The sequence below is a fragment of the Conger conger genome, chromosome 8 (assembly GCF_963514075.1).
Source record: "Conger conger chromosome 8, fConCon1.1, whole genome shotgun sequence".
Classification (NCBI taxonomy): domain Eukaryota; kingdom Metazoa; phylum Chordata; class Actinopteri; order Anguilliformes; family Congridae; genus Conger; species Conger conger.
In genome coordinates this window covers 45,962,819-45,986,722 of record NC_083767.1, presented here as the reverse complement: position 1 = coordinate 45,986,722, position 23,904 = coordinate 45,962,819, and the positions used below count along the sequence as shown (strand labels likewise).

The 23,904-nt window shown below is 45.5% G+C and overlaps 1 protein-coding gene across 5 annotated transcripts in view; it reads right to left on the bottom strand.

Moving 5' to 3' along the window:
* The window catches only part of LOC133134706 (ankyrin repeat and sterile alpha motif domain-containing protein 1B-like), a 183,405-nt gene that overhangs the window by 52,544 nt on the left and 106,957 nt on the right, over positions 1 to 23,904 (bottom strand). For all 5 annotated transcript variants that reach the window (XM_061251012.1, XM_061251013.1, XM_061251015.1 and 2 more), the window contains one exon: positions 15,236 to 15,428. In XM_061251012.1, coding sequence (XP_061106996.1) covers positions 15,236 to 15,428 — 193 coding nt within the window. The remainder of the gene's footprint in view (positions 1 to 15,235; positions 15,429 to 23,904) is intronic.

Genomic DNA, 23,904 nt, shown 5'->3' with positions numbered 1-23,904 from the left:
CAGGAACCTGACAGGAACATTGGAGCAATAGTGGAGAAATCCAAGAAGGTCCCAGGATTATACGTCTTCGTTGGCGTCAGTTTGGCGACAACAAGACTGGGAAGCGAGCAGTGGAAAGTGCATCTCCAATAATGACATAGACAAAAATGGAATTCTTAAACAGGTGTTGATAGGTCAAAGATGGCTCCGAAACCGACACAATTATTCAAAGTGCCCTTCAAGCACCACTTCTTCCAGATGGAGTGCCGTGTCTGATGGCCGTTGCTCTCTCTGAGGAGAGCGGGATGATGGGACTCTGACTGGTGCTGGTGTGGGAGGAGGTGGGGTGATGGTGGTATCAGTGAGGGCTACTCACGTCAAGAAACCATAAGAAATATAGGGTGTCTCGGTGGCGCAGCCTGTAGAGCACTGACCGCATGCTCATTGCGCCGCGACGTCGGCGGTTCGAATCCGACCGTCTGACATTTGTCGCATGTCTTCCCCTCTCTCTCGCTCCCATTCTTCCTGTCTCTCTATACTATACTGTCCAATAAAGCTGAAAAAGGCCTAAAAAATATCTTAAAAAAAAAAAAAGAAAGAAACCATAAGAAATATTAACATCGCTACTTGGGACATGCTGCCCTGTCCCCTACAAGAGCGCACACAACCAAGAGATCTAGTGCATTGTGTGTGTGTGTGTGTGTGTGTGTGTATGTATGTATGTATGTCTGCACATGCGTGTGTCTGCGAGTGTGTATGCACGTGTGTGTGTGTGTGTATCTGTTCCTGTACGGTATAAGGAGTAGACAATTTGACAGTTATTACTGTGTAGTCTGGAGTCAATTTGTCATGATTAACATGCTTGCCAGTAATACTGAGATTCACCCATTAGTAGTTGATTTCTATCTTTAATACGGTAGAACTGCCTTTGTGTAATTCACATTAAAGGAAGAGGTTTTGTTCTATTAGATACATACTTCTGAAGTAAAGAGACTGGAGAGCAGCTTTAACCTTTATTTTATCAAAATGCACTTTCTGTGAAGTGGATAAAGGGAGCACTACCTTATTTAATTAATTCCAGTAAAAAGCAATAGGCTGCTAATGGGAGGTTATTAACTGGTATGCTTTTTAACGAAAAACAAGTTGAGGGCAATTCTAAAATAAGAACAGTATGCATACAGTAACCCAAGGAAAGTGGGATGTGCATGATTGTGTGCATCTGTGAGAGAAAGCAAAAAGAGAGAAAAAGGAAAATAGTGAGGGCAAGCGATTGAGAAATGGAAAGAGATCTAGAAAGAAAGAAAAAGAGCATATTTGTGTGAGAGAAAATGCGTATTCCTTTTAAAGTCGAGGTCAGGGGATCCGTTTTGAAATGTTTGAGATTAAAAGGTGATTGCTTTCTTGGCACTTCCCCGTTCTTAGTCATGGACAGCACAAAGTACAAGCAATTCTTCCCGTCAGTCCATGAATGGAAGTTACACAAGGTTGACCAAATGAAGACAATCCCACAATGTGGTCCCATCACAATCAATCTGGCCCCTTCACCCCATTCGTGAGACATCAAATGGAAAACGGAAAATTTCACAATTAATTCAGAGCCTCACAATGAAGACGTCTGAAAGCTTCCTCAAGCATGGGTTATACCTGTGACCCACACTGAGAGCACCTGACCAATGTCCAAACACTCCCCACTGCACTGCACACTCAAGCCAAGCTGCACACTAACTACGAGGGGCAGATCATGCTCCCCATTACTCCATATTACTGGTTCAATATAGATCAAATGATAGCACAGTTCTTTGATGTTTGCTGTTGGGAGTCTGGCTGAATTCCTCTCCTCTGAAGAAGCTGCGTTTAAATGGAGACGGCCCCTGTCCGCAGCAGGTGTTCTGGCCCGAGAGAGGAAGCCCAGTCTCTGTGCTTTCCAACACTTCAACTCCACCGTGCCAAAATGGTGGCACTGAGAAGCGCAGCCAGTAGAGCGGTTCGGAGCGGTGCGTGGCCAGTCCGTCGGCGGGGAGTGGCGTACCTCTCTGCGCTCTCTCCGTCTCCTCCTCTGGCGGCAACAGGTGAGTTTTGGTCGCCATGGAAACTGCGGTCTGGCTGCACAGAGCTCTCAGCTAAAGCCTCAGGACTATAGGGGGAGGAGGGAGCAGAGGAGGATGAGCAGTTCTGAGTGAAAGGGGGTTCGGAAAGTGCCGGAAAGGGACAGAGAGGCGCATACACAGGAGGTGCCTGCACTCCGTCCTCTGTAGCACTGCCCGCACCCCCACACTCCTGCACCTCACTCCTCACCTCTCCCAGTGAATACTGCCGCCCCCTGAGACCACAGATGCAGCGAACACACACCACCTCAGACACCCTGCTGATGTGATGTACACACTGCCTCGGGCCACATCTCAAAGTGCTGCTCCTGGTACACACGCCGTTTCTTTCCTCTACCACACAGACCACAGATCTTGCAGACAGTTCTAGACAACATAGTGTGAATTGATTGAAGTCACAACGGGATACAGCGTGAATTGTGATTAGCATGGCTAATATTTTCGCAAGGGAAATTTTAGTAAATGTCAATTGCAGAGTATGGGTAATTAGCAGTAACTCACAGAAAATTACACACTTAATGCCAACAGAACAAGCCACAAAAATGGATACAAATAATGTAATTCTTATGATAACAATAAAAAGGAGTTGGATATACTGCTTCTAATATGAACCATTGGCATAATCGGCGGCAGAGTAAAATATCACTTTCCATTTAAGGTTTTTATTAAACTATCTGTTTCCCAGTAAAATAAAACATGGCAGCAATGCCAACTGCAAACGATGCAAAATTTTACTGACGCAAAGTCTGGTGTTTATTATTGCACTCTGGAATCCCTCCAGAACAGAGCTTCCCAGTCCTGTTCCTGGAGATGTACCATCCCGTAGGTTTTCATTTCCCTTTTAAACCTGGCACACCTGATTTCACCAATCAATGCCTCAAAGAAATCGCTAGCTGTTGAATAAGGTGTGCATTGTTTGGGTTGCTGTGAAAACCTACAGGATGGTAGATCTCAAGGAATAGGGTTGGCCAGAATGTGCTTTTGCATACTGAAAGACAGGCATGTTCGATGGGGGGGTCATTTCTGTATTTGCAGATTTTATTTAAGGTTTTCTCCCCGTTCCCTGTTCCCCAGCCAATATTCTCTCAGTCTGTCGGCTCTGCTGTGAAGCACTGCAGGCACTCAAAAATAAGGAAATAAATCCAATTTTTACATCAGCAGGCAGAGATAACGAAGTGACCAATTCTCACAGCTCGTTGCAGCCAGTCTGAAGGAATAATCAAGCTAAATGCAAAGGGAAAGGATAGAGTAATCTCAGAGAGAGGCATTACTGCCCATATGAAATTAAATGAAAACGCAAGCTTGCACGTGTGTGCATTGTAAATGTCATGGGCATTACTTAGCTTAATGATCCCCATCACAGTTTTAGCAGTGAGAGTGAGTGTGTGTGTGTGTGTGAGTGTGTATCACCTGTGATGTGTGTGTGGCCTGTATGTATACTGACGGCATTTCTATGCATCTGCACTGTGATTCGTGTATGTGAGCGTGAGCGTGTGTCTGCGTGCGTGTGTGCATCTGTGTGTGGCCTGTTCTGTGTGTGTATCGCTTGCATTTTTAATACATCTGCTCTGTGATTGGTGTATGTGATTGTGTGTGTGTGTCTGTCTGTGTGCATCAGTGTGCAGCCTGCACTGTGTGAGTATTGTTCGCATTTCTAATACATCTGCTCAGTGATTGGTGTGCGTGTGCGCAGCGGCCTTGTAATTACAAAAAAATGGATTTGTATGCGAGGCACTGCTGTGGTGCCCTTGAGCGAGGCACTTAAACGGAACCGCTTCCGTGAATTTACAACTGTCAAAACTGTCAAAGCATTTAAAACAAAGTCTTGTCAAACTGTCAGTCTTAAATGGTGTGGGTGGCAGCGCTGCGTAATGGGTGGGGAAGGGGGCCCACAACCCAAATACTGCAGGGCTGTGTCCCAGGTAAGGCTCTACTGCCGCCCATTTCAGCAGGGCACTCACCCTCAACTGCTTCAGGATATTTCCTGCAGCCTGAATGCCATGTAAAAAGTGTGCAGTGTCTGCTAAACACCGGTAAAGTAATCTCATGTTTTACAAAACCTGGTCAAAAATGGTGAGAACCCTGAATATTTCCGGAAAACCTATCCCTGTCTACACTGTAACACCACGATCCCACTGGCCAAGCCATTTTATTTGGAGAGAAATAGTCATGACAGTAGTCGCAGCAGCAATAAGGCATTATTCGCTCACTCGTACCATCCCAGGTGAGTTTACAAGCAGGATAAATTTAATCTATTTCTTGGTTTATTTCATATTTCAGAGTTTGGTTTAATCCCCCACAGAGAGAAGTGCTGACAGGAGTCAGCAGTACTACTAAACAGATGCCCCCCAAAAAAACATGCCCCGCTATACTACTGACATTCAGCTCATCTTAGCCAGAGAGAGAGCGAGAGAGAGAGAGAGAGTGAGAGTGAGAGAGAGACAGAGTGAGCATATTTGGCTAGCCATATACTGTATCCCTGTTCACTGTATGTCTATGTTTATATTCTTTCTTTAATTATTATTTTCTGTGCCATGGCAATATAAGATGCATCTCGTCATGCCAATAAAGAATTTTTTAATTTGAACTTGAGAGAGAGAGGGGGAGAGAGTGACAGAGTGAGTGATGGAGACATAGTGTGCGTGCGGGTGATTGAGACAGAATGTGAGTGATAGAGAGAGAATTGAGCAATCAAACACAACAGATGACTAATCACAGAAATGAAAACACAGAGCTGAAACTGACAGGGCCAGGAATGGCTGGCCTGTTTCCACCACCTTAATGACCACATGTTGTTACTCCTTGTTAACAGATGTTTACTGTGCAGCACTGAACTGCAGACCTTTCTCCCTGCCAAAACAGGTAACAGTGAACCAGCGGCTGAAAGAAATGCGCTGAGACAAAAATAACAAATAATAAAAGTTAGTTTCACTGGAGAAGGAGAAGCGCGCTGAAACTCTGATGTTCCCGGGGTCTGCTGTCGGAGTGCTGTCAGAGTGCGTCGTCCGAACGAACCCATGCCCGAAGCTGACAGCCAGCTGAACTGAAGACAGCAGACATCAGCATCTCGCTCTAATTATTGTGGTCAATGACACTGCATGTTGCCAACAGAATAAGACCTACGTGTTATCTCAATACAGGAAAAAGTGCTGGCACAATCCAAATGTTTTTTTCCCCCTCATTTAAAAACGAAATGTTTTTACAAAAGCTAGTTTTGCACACAAAGCTCTAAATGCGCCACAGCTAAACACAGCCTTTGCAAATCTCGCCCGTCTTTTCCTCCATCTCTCTCTCGCTCTCTCTCTCAATTTCGCTTTCTTTTATTCCCTAATATGCATCTTTTCATGAAGCTGGAAACGGATGACTGGAGCGCGTTTGTGTCTCATCGCTGGTGCGTCGCGCTCTGCTTTATTAAAAGCACTACAGTGGCGTATCAGACCTGCCAGTCAAACTCCACACAGAGGTAGCGGGGAGCTGATACTCGCTGGTGGTTATAAATATTGACCAGATTTATTCCTCTGCATGTGTGTGCCAATCACGCTTTCCACCTCTGCTTTTCAGAGAGCAAACGCGTACCCAGGGATAAGTGAATCGTCTTCAAACGGAGCAGTATTAAACTGAACCGCGCGCACATCTTTATCTCTCCAAAGCAGTGTCTTCTCCCTGTCTGGTACCAGCCTGCTGGGTATTGAAACTAACCATTTAATACTGACTTTCTACTTTCTCATTGTAAAAATTTAAGTAAGGTAAAGAAAATACATTAAGAATTGCGTAAATAAGTTGTATTCAGTCACCGAAATCTACGATTAATCATGCTCTTTCCATCTTCTCTTTCAGGGAAAGGGAGGCCTGATTTAAAAAAAGCAGACTTTGGACTTCTGACGTGGTTCTGCGTGTGTTGAGCTCCCCGCGCCTCCCACTGAAGCCAGCGTTTGGACCCCTCCAATAACCTGTGAGGCCCACGGTCGGCCTCCGAGCCTCGGTACAGATCAGAGGCTTTCCCCGAGAGGAAACCCCGCATCAGCGAGGGCAGGGCCATAGCACCGAGGACCCTATTTTTATCTCTAATTCGGGGTTATTGATGGAGGGCCTTTGTCTAACTCCTCCGTTCAGGAACGGCTCAATCTGTTGGGCTTCCCCGGTTCTTACCCTGCAGGGCTCCACCAAGCCCCCACTCCCAAGCCCGCTACCGCTGAATGCCAATGATCGCCCAGAAATCTCCGGCCAGACTGCAAATCCGCTCAAACACTTAGAGCAATAAAACAGGGGAGTTATTTATTCAAATAAGTGAAGCGAAACAATAAACCGGGGCTTTACACAAATCGCTGAAGCAGTCAACCCAAGCCACCTCTCGATGCGGAGAGATGACAACAGCAGGAGAGCCGCATCGAAAGAAGAAATAACACAAGAACCTTTGACCTTAAGAAGTTTTTCATTTATTTTACTTTGAGAGCCTGCTGTGGGGAAAGGAGACCCTCTGTGCCCAGGTTCTGCCTGTAATAGCGAAATATTCTGTGTGCTGCAGCGTGCATATTTTCATTTTACCTCACACCTATTCTGTCTGTTTTACAGGCACATACTGTACAAATATCGCAAATTCAGTGCCTACAGGGCATAATGACCTTTTGTACACCTGGCCATCTGTGAAAAGATAGGCACCTCGAAGAAGATGATTGGTACATATCAGAAAAAACAATAATAAAACATTGTTTAGAAAACATGACCAGGTCAAAGCAGCTCACCATAGCCCTCAGCTCACCAGAGCCAACACAAACCAAACAGACTCTGCAGTGATAAATATGACCAGACAGGGTCATGACCAGACACACGAGAAGATGACAGAGGAATAGAGAAATAGTGGAATAGGAAAAAAATCAAAATGATGTGATGCAGAGTTTAACGGTCTTTATTTTTTATCAAGTTTGCAGTACCTGCAGTGTGACTCACCATCACCTGAGGCTATTTGATACAAGTAGAGATCTGAGGAGTGGAAACTGTGTGAAACATGTCTATGAGAGAAAGAAATCTCTATGTTCAATGCACGTGTATGAGAGAGAGGAGGAGGAGGAAGAGGGAGGGAGAGATAGAAAGAGAGAGAGAGGGAGAGGATGAAGAGGCAGGAAGAGAGACAGGAGAGGGATGATATCAGGATCTTTCCTTCTCCCACGCTGAAGGGTTCTCCATCACAAGAATGGACCAAATCCACCCTCACACACTGAAATCCCATCTGTACACTCACTCACTTTCTCTACCTTCTCTACCTTCTCTACCTTCTCTACCTCTCTCTCTCCCATACCTGTCCTCAGATTCCAAGCATTCCACAGTCTTGGTTACTTTTGATATACTACTATCAAAAACAACAGCAGCAATAACATTAATAACAACACCAACATCATATGCATCATTACAACGAAATATTGCCTGACTAACTTCCAGTATTTTCTAATTTCAGCTGTTTCCAAAGACATTAAAAGTGACAGCTGCAGTATTTTTACAATTTATTACAATAATAAAAATTAACTGGCTCCGTTAATGTCCCTTTTTCATCATTAACGAAAGCTCCACCCCTCTCTTTATGGGGAGAGGCATTGATTCACAACACAGATAATTACACTGGGTATGCATCAAGGCCAAGGACACCGTAAAGTCCCAGCTCATATAATTATTAATGTGTGTACATACAGCTAAGGCCATAGAAGCAATGCCCTTAGGCATGTTGCAGATTTCAGCATTACCACCTTTCTACTGTATACTGTAATGTTTTAAGCTTTCACAGTAAAAGACCGGCAACTGGGTTGCCAGAACTTTACCATATAAATAACGATAACAATAGGTTAAGCATACAATAGCGTATATGTAACACATTATAAATATACCATGGTGTTTCACCGCAAATAATACTGTACAATTATTTGCATTTCAGCTGTTTACAATGTCATACCTTCATGACTTTTACTGAAAAATTCACCGATATTCCTTACAGCGTAGCATAGATTTCAAATGTGCTCCCAGAAATGTCTTTCTAAAAACACATTTTAAACTACAGAATGTTTCATCAGTGCTAGGTTCCCTTTGGGGAAACTATGTTGTAAAAGTTATTAACCCCCAAAATAACCTGTTCACATGAAGCACACAGAGACTCACAGAAGCCTTATTCAATCAGTACACACAGTGCCTTGTGTAAAGAACAGCATTCCTGATGTTCCTCTCCCATTTTATACTGCCTGGAGCATTCCCCAAGGAGCGTGTAATGTATTCATGGAATATAGAGGATATTACTTATAACAGACAGAGGATGGGGGGAGGGAGTGCATTAGACAGAGAAACAGAGAGAACGAGAGAGAGAGCATGCATGTCTGAGAGAAAGAACATTTGAGAGATTAAAAATGAAATATTTACACGTGCATGCATATAGATATGAATATGTGCACGCATGTATACACATAAATACACTCACTGAGCACTTTTTTAGGGACACCTGCACACCTATTCTTAATGTAATAATCTCATCAGCCAATCGTGTGGCAGCAGTGAATGCATGAAATCATACAGATACGGGTAAGGAGCCTCAGTTAATGTTCACATCAACCATCAGAATGGGGAAGGACAGGGTGGTTTGTGTATCTCAGAAACTGCTGATCTCCTGGGAGTTTCAGGCACAACAGTCTCTATAGTGCAACATCCACTGAGCAGCAGTTCTGAGGACAAAAACGCTTGTTAATGAGAGAGGTCAGTGGAGAAGGGCCAGGCTGGTCAAAGCTAACAGGAAGGTGACAGTAACACAAATAACCACATCCTCTAAGTGGATAGGCTAGAGCAGCAGAAGTAAAAAAAAAAAAGTATAATAAATACCTAATAAAGTGCTCACTGGGTGTACATCAGTCTACCAGCATAGTACATCAGTCACAGGAAGAGAGATTCACTTGATCATACAAACTGGACATTATGTAAACCGCAAAAAAAAAATCTAAAACCTGCCACCTAGCCTAATAATATAAAAGTGGGAATCAAAATTGGTAGACTGTAATAGCTGGCCTTATTTCTCAATATATTGCACCTGTATATGGACTGCAGCCACAAACTTAAAACAGGACTTCAAACAAGACTTCCGCATGTCTGTAGGAGCTGGCAGCCCCTTAGAAGGCCTCCCCCTGGTGCAGAGGAAGCTTCACGCTGAGGAAGCTAATGAAGCTCGGAGTACAACGCCATCAGGCCAACTTCAGCGCAGCCCCCATGCTGGTGTAAACAGCCCTGAGGGAGGAGGGGGGTAGACCACACAGCGAAGGCTGTGCAGTATCAGCACACACTGTGTGAGGAAACGCTGACTTTGTGAGGACCTCCTAACAGCACATACTATGTGTGAAAAACCGCTGACTTTGTGAGGACCTCCTAACAGCACACACTGTGAGAGAAATCACTGACTTTGTGAGGACCTCCTAACAGCACACACTGTGTGAGAAACCGCTGACTTTGTGAGGACCTCCTAACAGCACATACTATGTGTGAAAAACCGCTGACTTTGTGAGGACCTCCTAACAGCACACACTGTGAGAGAAATCACTGACTTTGTGAGGACCTCCTAACAGCACACACTGTGTGAGAAATCGCTGACTTTGTGAGGACCTCCTAACAGCACACACTGTGTGAGGAACCGCTGACTTCATGAGGAACTTTTAACAGCACACACTGTGTGAGAAATCGCTGACTTTGTGAAGACCTCCCGGCTGTGGGAGCAAAGCCGGTCCTGCTGCTCTCCGCCCATCCCAGAGGCCTGTGTAACTCCGAACGTCTCTGAGAGAGTGGAGCTGCATCCGCCCAGGACAGTCATCAGGAGCAGTGCGCCCCTCCTGCCCCTCCCTGTGCACTGAGCACAGTGTGGCACCACGACACCACCTGCAAAGTGCCATATCGCCCTCTCCCTACAGTGCCCCTGAATTCTGGCCTCATGCCATGGGCAGTTTTGGGAAAGCACTCCGGAGTGTACCCAGTAGACAGGCACTGCTCTTTGCTGGGAGGAGAACCTCCTGGTAAATATCATAATGTAATGAAAAGTGTGTTTCTGGTTTTAAATTTAGCTTAGGGTGAAGCTAAATGAGTGTGTTTGTGTGTGTGTGTGTGTGTGTATATCCATGTGTTTGTGTGTGTGGGTGTGTTAGTGATTTCTAGACGTTTCATACAATATGGGTTGAGTGTAGATATGAATGTACAAACATATTAATTATTACAAATCAGCTTAGTCAGGAAGATTTCATGCTTTTCTTCCCAGGCTTATTACAGAAGTGTTTAATCTCAGTCTTGTATAATCCTGCATCAATCTTTTTTGTTTACCAAAGATCAGGAACATACCCATCCTTGAATAGCGCAAAAAAAAAAAACCAGCCTACCTACAATGATTTCTGTGACTGTGAGGGTCATGTTGTGTTAGTGTTGATCCAGTGCTGCTGCAGGCAGCACCGCTGAGGTAAAAAATGAAGTAAGGAACACCATGGCCTTTTATGGTCTGCCGGATATCCTTTGCTCCTCTCCCTCCCTCCCTCCGTCTCTCTCTCTCACCCTCTCTCTTTCTCCCCCTCTCCCACTCTTCCCCCTCCTGCCTCTGTCAGAGAAATGGCATTGCTTGATTTATCTATCTATAAATGTACACCATCTCAAACATAACTATGAGCTCTTCATGTACTGGCAGTTGCCACGGCAACAACACAATGGACCTTCTAAAGCAGAAAGTGGAGGGAGAGAGTGAGGTATGTTGTGATCTATTCCTGGAGGTGGAGCCAAGGGAGGGATTGCCAATTCAATATCCTCACATTTCCCTTCCAGTCCAAGGTTTTATTCAATTTCGTTTTCTTTGCGTGACCATCTCATGTCTTCCATGCATAATTAATTTCCTGCGTCTAGCTGTGCAAAATAGAAGCACAAGCCCTCCTCTGTGCTTCAGCAATGGCTGCCAGGAGGTGCACCTCCTGACTCATGAGCCAGTATTCTATTCACTCTTTCAGGCTGTCCTGTAGGTATTGTAATAGGGTAAATCTGCAGGAGCAAAACAAACACTGAACTAAAGATAGACACAGCTTTTCACTAAGGAGTCGTTAGAGCAGTCTGTAAATGAGAAAAAAAAAGAAAATTAAATGATACCCCGTGGACAGAACCTCACTTGTTGCCACGTTTCATAAAAACAGAACAGCTGCACCGGGCATTTATTAGATAATGGGCTCAAAGCCTCTGGACTGTGTCTGCAGGATAATCTAACCCACACCTGTCCTTTTCACAGTCACTGTGGAGTCGTAAGCTAAACCGCCCCAGCAATCCCCCAGGACACACTTAACTGCGTACTGTGCAAAGTCATCTCACTTTACTGCGAGGTTCAAAAACATAAGTACACTACCCTGTGTTCTGTTGTCAAGGTGATCTCCCTGGCCACACGCCTACTGAAACAATATCCATCCATTCACCACAGCAGAATAAGGCATTTTTTATACACTGCCATTGAAAAACATTTCACTTAAAACTCAGTCAGCACGTTATTAGATATTTATTAGACTTATTGTTTAGACTTATTCAGTCTTCTGCTGCTGTAGCCTATCCGCTTAGAGGTTTGACACGTTGTGTGTGTGCTTGATGTGAACATTAACTGAAGCCCCTGACCCATATCTACATGATTGTATGTATTGCACTGCTGCCACATGATTGGCTGATTAGATAATCGCATGAATAAGTAGGTGTACAGGTGTTCCTAATAAAGTGCTCAGTGACTGTATCTTGACAGGTAAAGATTAATCTCATCTAATGTATGTGAAATACTGCTTCTGTGTCCTTCAAAAAAAAATATTTGTTCAAGGACCCAAGAGAGCCAAAGGACTCAGGAGAGGACGCAAATCATAAATCCATCACCCATCTGTCACAATGTTCCCAATAATCCATCCTTCCGCGGAGCATCATGGGTTCAAATCCATTTGTCTGACTACTTTTATCTACTCTACACAGAGAGTGCAATGGGAAAATGTCTGAAGTACCAGTCAACCCAACACCTGGACAGAGGTGATCAGTGGCAACTCTGCGAAAAAGCACAGTGGCTAAGGTGCATGACGGGGACCAAGAAGGTTGGTGGTTCAAGCTCCGGTGTAGCCACGATAAGATCCACGCAGCTGTTGGGCCCTTGGTCATGACCCTTAACCTCACATTGATCTAGGGTCCCCTGCTTAGTCTAATCAAATGTAAGTCACTTTGGATAAAAACAAAAATATTTGTATTATTATATTATATTAGTAAATGCGAATTCGCAAATAAAGGTGACTGGAACAAAATACTTTTACTTTCTGAACCTGGACTTTCGACCTCTGCACCTAGAGCACAATGGGACACTGTAATTGTTATGTATTATCCAGGAGGGGCTATATTATAGTACTTGGCTTGGAGAGTTCTGATAAGAACGACCCAGCAGGAGTAGGTGGTGTAATGGAGTGGCAAGCTCCAAGGTCACACTGTACTTAAACTCTACAGTAGGCTGAGCAGTGCCTACCCTTTAACAGAGTTGTAAGGAGTCAATGGGCTGGAGTGGGTCAGCACACAGGAGGGAGATCAGCAGTTTCTGAAATATTTAATCAGCCAAACATTTGGCAGCAACTAAAGGCATAAAAGCATGCAGACATGGTCAAGAGATTCAGCTGTTTTTCAGAACAAATACCATAATGGGGAAGAAATGTGATTGAAGTGACTTTGATCATGGAATGATTGTTGGTGCCAGACAGGGTGCTTTGAATATCTCAGAAACCACTGATCTCCGGCGATTTTCATGCACTACAGTCTGTAGAGTTTGCAGAGAATGGTCAGAAATACAATAAACATCCAGTGAGCAGCACTTCTGTGGGCAGAAACGCATTGTTAATGAGAGAGGTCAGTGGAGAAGAGCCAGACTTGTCAAAGCTGACAGGATGGTGACAGTAATGCAAATAACCACACATTATAACAGTGGTATGCTGAATAGCATCTCTGAAAACACAATGCATCAAACCTCTTAAGTGGATAGGCTACAGCAGCAGAAGACCAATACAAAAATAAGTGCAATAAATACCTAATAAAGTGCTCACTGAGTCTACATCACGCATGAGTTTGCAATTACCGTTGCAAGCTTGAGAAAAGGCAAACATAAATTCTTGCATGCACTCAGTGGGAACATGACTGAGGACGACCCACAAAATTGCAATTGATTTTGAAATTTGAGCAAGTAACCAAAATAATTAAACCAAAGTGCAGTTCTTCCGATCTTTACATCAGAAGTCATTCTTAATCCCTGGAGCACCATCTTGTTTTGCAAAGCACTACATGTATCTGCATCTGTGTTTATATTATCATCTACAGATAGTAAAAACAATATATTTGAGAAATCTCTCCCCTCACCACTTGCACTCCTATGAGACAAGTCTCCTGGAAGACTGAGAGTGTGCACGTATGGCGTTCCTGGGGGGTAGAGTGTGCAGGTGTGGTGTTCCTGGGGGGTAGAGTGGGCAGGTGTGGTGTTCCGGGGGGGCAGAGTGTGCAGGTGTGGTGTTCCTGGGGGGCAGAGTGGGCAGGTGTGGTGTTCCTGTGGGGTAGAGTGGGCAGGTGTGGTGTTCCTGTGGGGTAGAGTGGGCAGGTGTGGTGTTCCTGTGGGGTAGAGTGGGCAGGTGTGGTGTTGCTGGGGGGCAGAGTGTGCAGGTGTGGTGTTCCTGTGGGGTAGAGTGGGCAGGTGTGGTGTTCCTGTGGGGTAGAGTGGGCAGGTGTGGTGTTCCTGTGGGGTAGAGTGGGCAGGTGTGGTGTTGCTGGGGGGTAGAGTGTGCAGGTGTGGTGTTGCTGGGGGGCAGAGTGTGCAGGTGTGGTGTTCCTGTGGGGTAGAGTGGGCAGGTGTGGTGTTCCTGTGGGGTAGAGTGGGCAGGTGTGGTGTTCCTGTGGGGTAGAGTGGGCAGGTGTGGTGTTGCTGGGGGGTAGAGTGTGCAGGTGTGGTGTTGCTGGGGGTACAGGGTGCAGGTGTGGTGTTGCTGGGGGGTAGAGTGGGCAGGTGTGGCGTTGCTGGGGGGTAGAGTGTGCAGGTGTGGTATTCCTGGGGTGTAGAGTGGGCAGGTGTGGCGGAGGTGAGGAGGGCACAGACTGGCTGGAGGCAGGGAGAGGTGGCTGACTCAATGAGAGATGTTCTCTGCAGACGGACAGGGAGCCGATAGGAAGTGGCACACAGGAAGCGGAAGAAGCCTTGGCTATGGCTTGGCGTCTCCACTTGGCAGACATTTCAATTTTGGATCAAGAGCAAAGTCCTGCGAGGCGGCCCTGCCGCAACTTTCTTTCCTGCCATCTGTGGTTTGGGTTGGTTTTTGTGCAGCCGTTTATTACCAAAACTTCCCACAATGCATAACACACACAGGGAGTCACAACAAGTAACTACATAGAGAAATATTCATTGAGCGATTCATGTTCATGAGAGCAGTACAATTGATTTGAAGCTTGGTTAATACAGCGCTACTTATTACTTTGATGGCAGCGCTGAGGATTGCTTTGAGGGGAAGGGAAATTAGATTGTGAATTGGTCCTTACAGTCACCTGTATTAAATCCATTATGGACAAAGCTGTACAACCAGGGCTCAAAGGCTCAGGGAACACCCAGGCTCTGAGCTGCTGTGAAAACCACAGGACAAGTAACAGTGATGGAACCACACTGGACTCTAACAAGCCAAGGAGGTGTGAAGCCATTTTTAAAGTTGGAGGAGGAGGATCAAAAAGATATTAAACTAATGATGTGATGCATACAGAGCATGGTATCGGAATCAATTTGCTCACAATAAGCCTCAGGCGGCTAATTTCGCGTGACTGCTAACGGATTACGCCCAACAGTGGCCAGGCTGCAGAAACGGCTGTTCCGTGCCACGTCGATGCCCCTCTCACAACCACGTGGGCGGAGCGCGACAGTTGACAAACGCAGCCACCCGCTGACAGGTGTCACCGAACTGCGCAGACCCATTTTGCCGACGCTGAGTAACAGACACCTTTTGACAGGTGCCAGCGAAGCGCACCGGCTCGCTAAGAGGGCCGCGGCGGGGAGGAAGGAAGAGACACAGCGGGGTCCTTCCGGTGTGGGAGGAAGAGGAGGGTGGCGGAGGGGAGGAAGGGGGGAGGAGGGGTGTCCCTACCTGTCAGGCCGCAGTCATCGGCGGAGCCGGTGGAGTAGTTGGCGGGGCTCACCGGGGGGCTGACGGGGGGGCTCACCGGGGGGCTGGTGGTGAAGCTGGCGTACCCCAGAGAGGAGCTCACCTCCGAGGGGTCGTAGCTGTGGTTCGGCCTCTGGACGTCCTGCGACGACGACAAAGACGTGCGCTGCTTTGGCTGGAGGAACAGAGAGCGGACATGTTAATGTCAAAAGCCTAGCGAACAATGAGATGCTCTTACAGTAGAAAATCCCATCCTACCATGGGCAGCAACAGCGCAGTGGCCAGGGACCAACTCCAGTATACCTAATGTGACATGTCTTTCCATATGGGAGGAAACTGGACGAGGGGAGGATATGCAAGCTCCATGCAGACTGGATCCAGTCAGCTCAGACTCCAATTTCTATATCAGAAATTCATGGATTTTTGCACTAAGCCCTCAGCTAGGAATGGTTGCGAGAACATGGGCCCCATCGCACAGAAGTATTCCCGACTCAGAGCGAACGGAGACCTACTCTGTATCTCAGATGTGTCATTCCTCCTCTCTCTATTCAAATGAAAGTAAGAGGCACAAACAGACTCAGCCCATTACATAACCACAGGAAGCCTTATGTAAGGACCTTCTCCACTTCCTGTTGCATCATCAAAGTCCAGGTGCCATGCCAATTAATTTGTTTGAGTGTGTGTTCTGTCGAGACTCCAGAATCTGTTCCTCCAGTAATGCCATTCACATACTGTTTGACAACGGGTGCACAATAAGCTCTTCTACTCAGAGTTTTATAATAACTGTAAGAGCACACACACACACACACAAACACACACAGATAAATCCTCAGCCTAAGCCTGTTTTATGTGACACCGTTTCCAGCCTCCGCAATTTTATTGTGACACTCCCCAATCAATGACAGTGGGGCTACCAATATCTGAGACACCCGTCCCCATTTGCCTGGGATCGATTTGAAGGTGCACTAAGCAATTCTACAACACACCAAAACCCCAACCCCCCTAACATGGCTTCCGGCCCCACGTCCGCACCCCTTGTTGCCCCTGTGGCAGGTGTGTATGCCCCCCTGTCCCCAACACACACACCCCCCCACCTCATCTGCATGTGTTAGAGCAGACAGACTGGACCGTCTCAGTTGGGTGAGCACAGCCACCACTATCAGGTGATCTGTCATAGCGAGCCGCTGTGCAGTGGGGAAGCAGATGGGGCAGTTCAGCGGGGGCCGTGTGTCCGAGCATGCTGTGGCCCTCCCTCTATTGGCCCCGGGCCTCAAGGTCGCCGTGGAGACTCACTGTGGCACCCCCTCTATTGGCTGGGCTCTCAATGTCACCGTGGAGACTCACTGTGGCACTCCCTCTATTGGCTGGGGTCTCAATGTCACCGTGGAGACTCGACTGTGATCGATGCAGCACTAAATCATACTGGACAAAATGATCATGGTAAATGATCATGGGGTACTCAGCCACACAGAGACTCCAATATCCTTTACACATCTTCCCCCAAAACAGCGATGTTATTCTTTTCTTCCACTGATTATAAGAGAACACTGGAGACAGTACATCAGAGCCCTGTGTTAAAGGGAAGGACACTCGTTCTCTCTCTCTCTTTCCCTCCCTCCCTCCAGCATATTACTCGAGGCTGGGGTAGGGTGGTAGGAAAAGGCTCTCCTTAGAGGTCAATCCCGGCATTTTAACAGCAACAGAAGCAGCGGGCATTTTAGTGTTTTCACATATGGAATATAAATTCTTGATATGCCAGTCTCATCACATTCTGACATGTCCCTTAGGTGCAAGAAAAGGTGTGAAATTATTTCTGTGTTTCGCATTGGTGAAATTCTAACGGTTTTCTGCCATTGAGATGTGTGCAAGCTACCCAGCATGTAAACATGCCACTCAGAATCCCAAAGTACTTTCCAGCTAACGCCTGAAATTGGACAGCTACAACTAAAGGAAGTGCAGGCCAACAAAACTTTGTTGTGAGTCAATGCAATGCTGCCAGTTCAGGTTTCATCCCCACCCAAACAATGCTAAATGTCAGGAACTGTTATATTCACAGTCGACAGATGAATGTGCAATCACTGTCCAGGAAGCTTCTTTTAATTAATAGTAAACCTGCAAGGGCTCTAGTAACTGCATTATTTCCATTATCCATTTCATAAAACAGAGTAGAACAGAACAGAGCACTTTATTTTCCCCAGCAGGAACTTCAGGTGAAGTAGCCCACACAAGAAATTGAATAAGCAATTTGCATAAATTACATTAAGAAATAAAATTGATGAAATTGCATTTAAAGATTCCTATTTTACATTACTATTATTACAAATCGAAATTTAAGAATTCTATTAAGGAAATTCTAGGAAGAACTTCAATACATAAATTAATAGAACTAAACCACTAAACACTAAAATTTATCGTGGACTACACTAAATCAGAAATTTGAACATTAAAATGAAGGTGTGCTGTGTCATTAATGAGGTGAACAGAATTTGGCAGAAAGCTGTTGAATGTTCTCTTTGTTTTAAAGGATAAGGAATCTTCCAGATGCTAATATCTTACACAGAGTATTCTACTTTCTCCTTTAACTGTCCACTCCACATAAAGTTGTCGCCTGGTTTTCTGTTGTCTCCTTATGATATTAAACTCTCCAGCTTTGTTTGTAAGACATCATTTAGAGAGCAAACCACGCTGTTAGGCTGAAGGTCAGTGCTGGTTCAATGAAGCAGGTGTAAAATTCTTGTAGTACTGATTGACTGACATTCAATTTCCTGACTCTGCAGAGGTCTACCTGACATAAAACTGATTTCACAGTGGTCGATACTGGTCAAACAAATAAAACTCATATATAACTCATCTCACCGAGGCGTGTACACTACTGTACATCATGTTCAGAACTGTTAAAAATGATTAATTTGCAGACTCACCTCTGCTATTTGGCCTGCATTTCAATGTCTTTGAGGGGCCAGTACGTGCCTATGACACAGAGTTCAGTGGCCTCTGACAGTTCCTGGCCAGGAACTATGGACTATGTGCCTCTGACAGTTTAACTTGGTTCCTGATTAGGTCTTGTGAGTCCGGTGAGTGGTTTTACCCACTGCAAAACAAAAAACACCGGCACTTGCTTAAGAAATACACCCTGCTTTATGCTCTGACTGATGTGTCAGCTACATTATCCAATCCTGAAAGCAATGACAAATTAATATACAATGCTTTCTACATGAGACGTTTCCAAGCACCAGTTGGCCATGCTCTGTGTGTGTATTCATTGAAGATGACATACTACATTTGAGGTAAATTTGAGTCCATCAAACAAATCAATTCTCACAATTCTACATCTATGGCCAAGATCCTAAGAAGACATGATCAGAGCAGAAAAGAGAGCTTGTTTGATGTTCGCCTTCTGAGGCTCTAATAAAAATATGGGTATTACAGCGTCATTAGACGGCAATAAATAGTGTAACAGCACCCAGGAGCTGCTGTGAAGTCTAGGGTCTCCTTCAACAAAGTGAATTTTCTTTTTCCATTTGTTCAAGAGAACAGACTGCATAGAGTAGAAAGCATACCAGTCCATGAAATAAGCCGGTACTGTACGTCACACGCATTCAACCCGATGAAGTCTTTGAATGAAGTGTCTCGTCCACAGTCTATGAAAAGAATGGTCGCTTTTTAACACACGCTTTGATCTTTTTTTTCCTGTTGTCTTTCAGACAGTTTATCAGCCAGTGAAGAATTGTGTATGTCAGCTTACAGTCAGCGGAGAGCTCCTATGCCATTCTATGGAAAGTGGAGGCAGCATATCAGCCTATGATGAATGGCGAGACAATGTGGAGTACAGAGCTCTATTTTATACATGTAGGCCCAGAGTCAGGGTATTCAGGTCTGTGTATTTCATGAAAGACCCTTTCCATGCATTCTCAACGGAGTGAAAACCACATTAAATACAATATTCTCTTCCAATTATTTTGTTTTCAGAGGAAACCTGATGTGAAAATGTCACACTATTGAAGGGTGCTGGAGAAAGATACTGCTGGGAGAAACTACTCAAAAAAGATTGCAGTTGTAACACGAATGCCTCAAAGTAGTGAAAAGGTGAAATTGATAAACTTACTGTATAAAACAGAGAGAGGACAAGAGTATCAGACCATAGTGTACTGTGTGGTCAGGGTGATCTGCTCCTCCCCTTTTCCTTAAAGCAAGGTTGACCTCATCTGGTCTTAACATTACACTTACACCAGGACTGGGCTGGCAGTGGGTTCTCAGGGGAAATAATGTGTTTTAATTCAGCCACAGCCTACACGGGGGGTAACCAACACTGTTCCTGGATATCTACCATCCTGTAGGTTTCCACTTCAACCCCAAAAAAGCACACCTCATTCAACAGCTAGAGATCAATTCAGCTTCTGATTTGTGGCCCAAATTAGGTATGAAAACCTACAGGAAGGTAGATCTCCAGCAGCAGGGTTGGTTACCAGTGGTCTACACTGAAAACGGACATTCAGACCCACAGCCCAGTCGGTCAGCAAGTGACTCCAGGCCAGATCTGTGCCGGTCCCGGCAGACTTTGGGCCATAATCGGCGCAGAACTGGCCCGGAGAGGCTTGATCTGGGTCTGACCTGCCTGTAGACAGAACCATTTGGCCCAGGAGCGAGAAGCCTTCTCCTCACCCGGGGTGCAGGGGGAAAAGCACGGTCTGTTTTTGGCCAGAGACCCAGAACCTGCAGACAGGGCCAGCTTTCTCCCCGGGAGGAGGGCAGGGGTCGTTTGGTCGGGACACGGGCTGCCCTTCTACGGCCGGCCATCTGGACAATTAGGGCCAGACGGATCCCAGCGAAGCCGACACCTGCTCTCCACCCTCCATGCAGCGGGAGGAACCGCAGGGGGGCGAGGGAACGGGGATAAGCCACACCCGTTCTTCCTCTTCAGCTCCAAGGCTCATACCTTTCAGCTAAGACCACCGACTTCTTCCTCCTGAGCATTAAGTCAAATCTCTTTCAGGTGAAACCAAACACTTCTTTCTCTTCAGCTTTAAGGTAAATCTCTTTCAGCTAAGGCCAATTCAGCAGTGAAAGGGCAGACTGAGGTGGTTGTAATCACAGTACTTCAGAGTTCAGGGTTCTGTTCTGGGTTGCACGGCGTTTTAAGGACAATGCCCACCCCCCTGGCCTTATCAACGTCTGCATCCCTGGTCTCATCTAACATCAGTCCCCCATCATACCCTTAGTGATCTACAGCACCCCACAGAGGGAACAGCACAATCCTGTACTGTCGCAAACTGAATCATTACACACCCATGAACCGACTCGCTGACCTGCAGCAAACTGAACGCTGCCACAATGAACAAAAGAACATTCAATTACTGACACCCTGACCTCCTCACACATGAGTGTTGATGCGCTGACCTATAGCGCACTCAGAAACTGATACAGTGATCTACAGCACACTGAAGTGCACAGCACAGTATGCATATCCCTGACATCCAGACCTTTTCCCAGACATACTCACTGACAGTATCCTCCTGAGACCAAACAGTACTTACATTTATTGACCAAATGGACAAAAACGTGTCGAATTGAAAATATATTCAAAAATAATATTCATTTTATTTTTAATAGAAAGGCCCTTGTAGAGTAAATATCCACATAGAATATATGATTCTTGATATTAAGACCAGAGACTTATGTCCCCTATAGCGGAATATATAAATGAATTGCGAGGTCATAGGAGGTTATAGGGTGTGTGCTTTTCTGCCAGCAATGGTGTCATCCGTTTAATTGCCGCACACCTTAAAGCACTTCCGAGAACCATTAAGCACTTCTGCAAACCTGAAAAGCCATCGTCATTCACAACGAGCGCTTTGTGTTAATTGATCTTTCACGGCGAGCGATGCGTGTTCACAGAACGGCGAGCCTTTGCACCGCGAGCGGCCCTGCTCACGCCCGGGCATAATCGACCTCCGACCGCGGAGCGCGACACCTGATTTACCTCACTTTCCACCACCTGAGCGTCTCGAGGGGACCGGGCCAAGTCACGGTGTTTACACCAATTTACAACTCATTAACAAAGAGCCTGCGAGAGGGAGATGTGCATACACGTCTCTGTGACTGGATCTCTGTGTGCGCGACTACAAACCACTCATTAGGGAAGAGCATTATTTAGCTTTTGAGAGGTATGCGTGAACAGCATGCTAATTTCATGGGCAACCGCGAGCGTCTGTTTTAGCACGTCGCATCCCAGAAAGAAAACATTAAAAGGGGACCTTTTTAACACGCGTCTGCGTCTATGTCTGTGATTCAAGTCTTTGTCTATTTGTGGCACTCTCTCAAACAGCATTGTTTGAATCAACCTCTCCACCCCAACACAGGTTTTTCAGCATATTGTAGATTTAGTCACCTTGGCAACGCACCGCACGCACAAAGCCACACAGTGTGAGGCAGCAACAACAGCAGTAATGAGCTCTTCTACCTGAGAGCCACCTGACTGACAGAATATAAAATGACTTCAAAGACCCTGCTGCCATGAGAAGAAAGACCATCAGCCTGTCACTCATCCACACTGCAACCAATCAGATTGCCAGATCAGGAGGAAGGCGGGATGAGAGAAGATGGATGGACTGAAACAAAGAGAGGAAAGGTGCGAGTATGGATTTTGCATGGATTAAGGGAGGGCAAAGGTGGGAGAGATAGATGGAGGGAGAAAAAGAAGGAGAGAGGGAGGGCTGATATTCAGGCTGTGGTGGTTCTGCACGTGCCCTAGCTGGTTCATCACACACACTCAGTTCCAGCTTGAAAAAAACCTGCTTCACCCCAACACTTAATTCATTCACGCACCAAACACATAGAAAAACGTGTTAATACTATACACATTAATATTATGAATGTGTATCAATGTTATGATTTCACAACTTTACACAGTGTTATTTAATTAACCGCAGACACCTAGGGCAATGTATCTGTATCATCACTGCAGCTCTTTTTACATGTGTATGGCTGTTTAAGGCCGGCAGTGCTAAGTGCTCCTATGTGAAACGTGACAATGTACAGCTTCACCAGTGCACAGTACAGGCAGCCCAGCCCAATAAGATCACAATGTATGAAGAGACACAGCATGGGCAGTGAATGACGACACCATTCCGGGGCCTGGACCAGAGAGGCCTGTAAAACCATGATGAGGACAACACTTTAAGGGCAGTGAAAGGTCAGAGTAGATTCAGGGACAGATTCACAGTAGGAGATGTGTAGGTGATGAAGGGGGTGGAGAGGCAAAGAGAGATATAAGGGTAGGGGAGAGGGGCAGACCTTGCCTTTCATCTCAGGCTCAGTTCACAGCTCCACAGGCGAGGCGACAGGCGGGGACGATTTCGTTATGTACCCCACCTCAGAGCGAGACGCTATTATCCTGTTATCCTGTTGTAACGAAGGTCAATCGAGACCTTAATTTCAACCCCCCTCCCCACATACATACACAGACACAAGAACACATAAACACACACACACACACACACACACACACACATAAAGATGAGGTTCTTAGCATGCAAAAGGCCGGAGAAGGATATATAAAGATTTGCAAAGCTTTGAACCTTCCTTGGAGCTACATGAATCCACTGTAATAAAATTGAAAAAATATGGCCAGATAATAGCGGAATGGCCAAGAGGCCGGCAACAGCACTGACAGAGTTGCAGAGCTCTCTAGCTGAAATGAGAGAAACAGTCCAGAAATCAGCAATCTCCTCAGCACTTCACAGATTTGGCCTCTTGGAAGAGTGGCTAGATGGAAACCACTTCTGAGAAAGGCCAAAATTACAGAACAGTAAGTCATGTCTGGAGTTTGCCTGAAGCCATATAACAGACCCTGACACCGTCTGCAAGAAGATTTTGTTGTGTGAAGAGTCTAAATTTGAGGACTTTCACCTGAAAGAAAATCACCAGTTGGTATAAACAAAACACAATTCATCACCCAGGCAATACCAGCTCTACCATCAAGCATAATGGTGGCAACTTCTTGAAATTGAACTGCTTTTCAACAGGGGGGAATGGGAAGCTTCTTGCCATCAAGATTGTCAGAGCTGAGTTTTGACAAGTCCTTGAGGAGAACTGGTTTCAGTCCACAGGAGATTTGAGTTTAGGATAAAGATTTACTGGATGTTCCAACAAGACAATGATCCAGAGCAATGGCAAAACCTACAAAGGAATGGGTTAAAATGATATTTTAACCCAAAATCAATATTCTGGAACTCCCCAGCCAAAGCTCAGACTTCCAGCCCATTAAAAATCTGTGGTATGTCCTGAACATTGCAGTCCACCAGTGCTCTCCATGTAACCTCAAACACCTTTGCATCGATGAATGTGCAAAACATTTTTTTTATTAAATGTCCCCATCAAATAAACGAATGAATAAACAAGACATGCAATCCATTCTCTGTCTGCCTAACCACCATCCACATTTTCTCTTTTAGAAGTACTTAGTGGATTGGAGTGGACTTCTGAAGGTTTTAAGGAGAACACCATTGAATGATTAATGATGATGTTTGTTCTGCATCAAAGACTTGTATGATTGAGTATCCCAGCAAAAATTTGGTATGCTTACAATCCAGTCTTCGTCCCTTTGATGTTGAAAGCTGACATTCATTTTGAAAAAACACAATATCCGATTG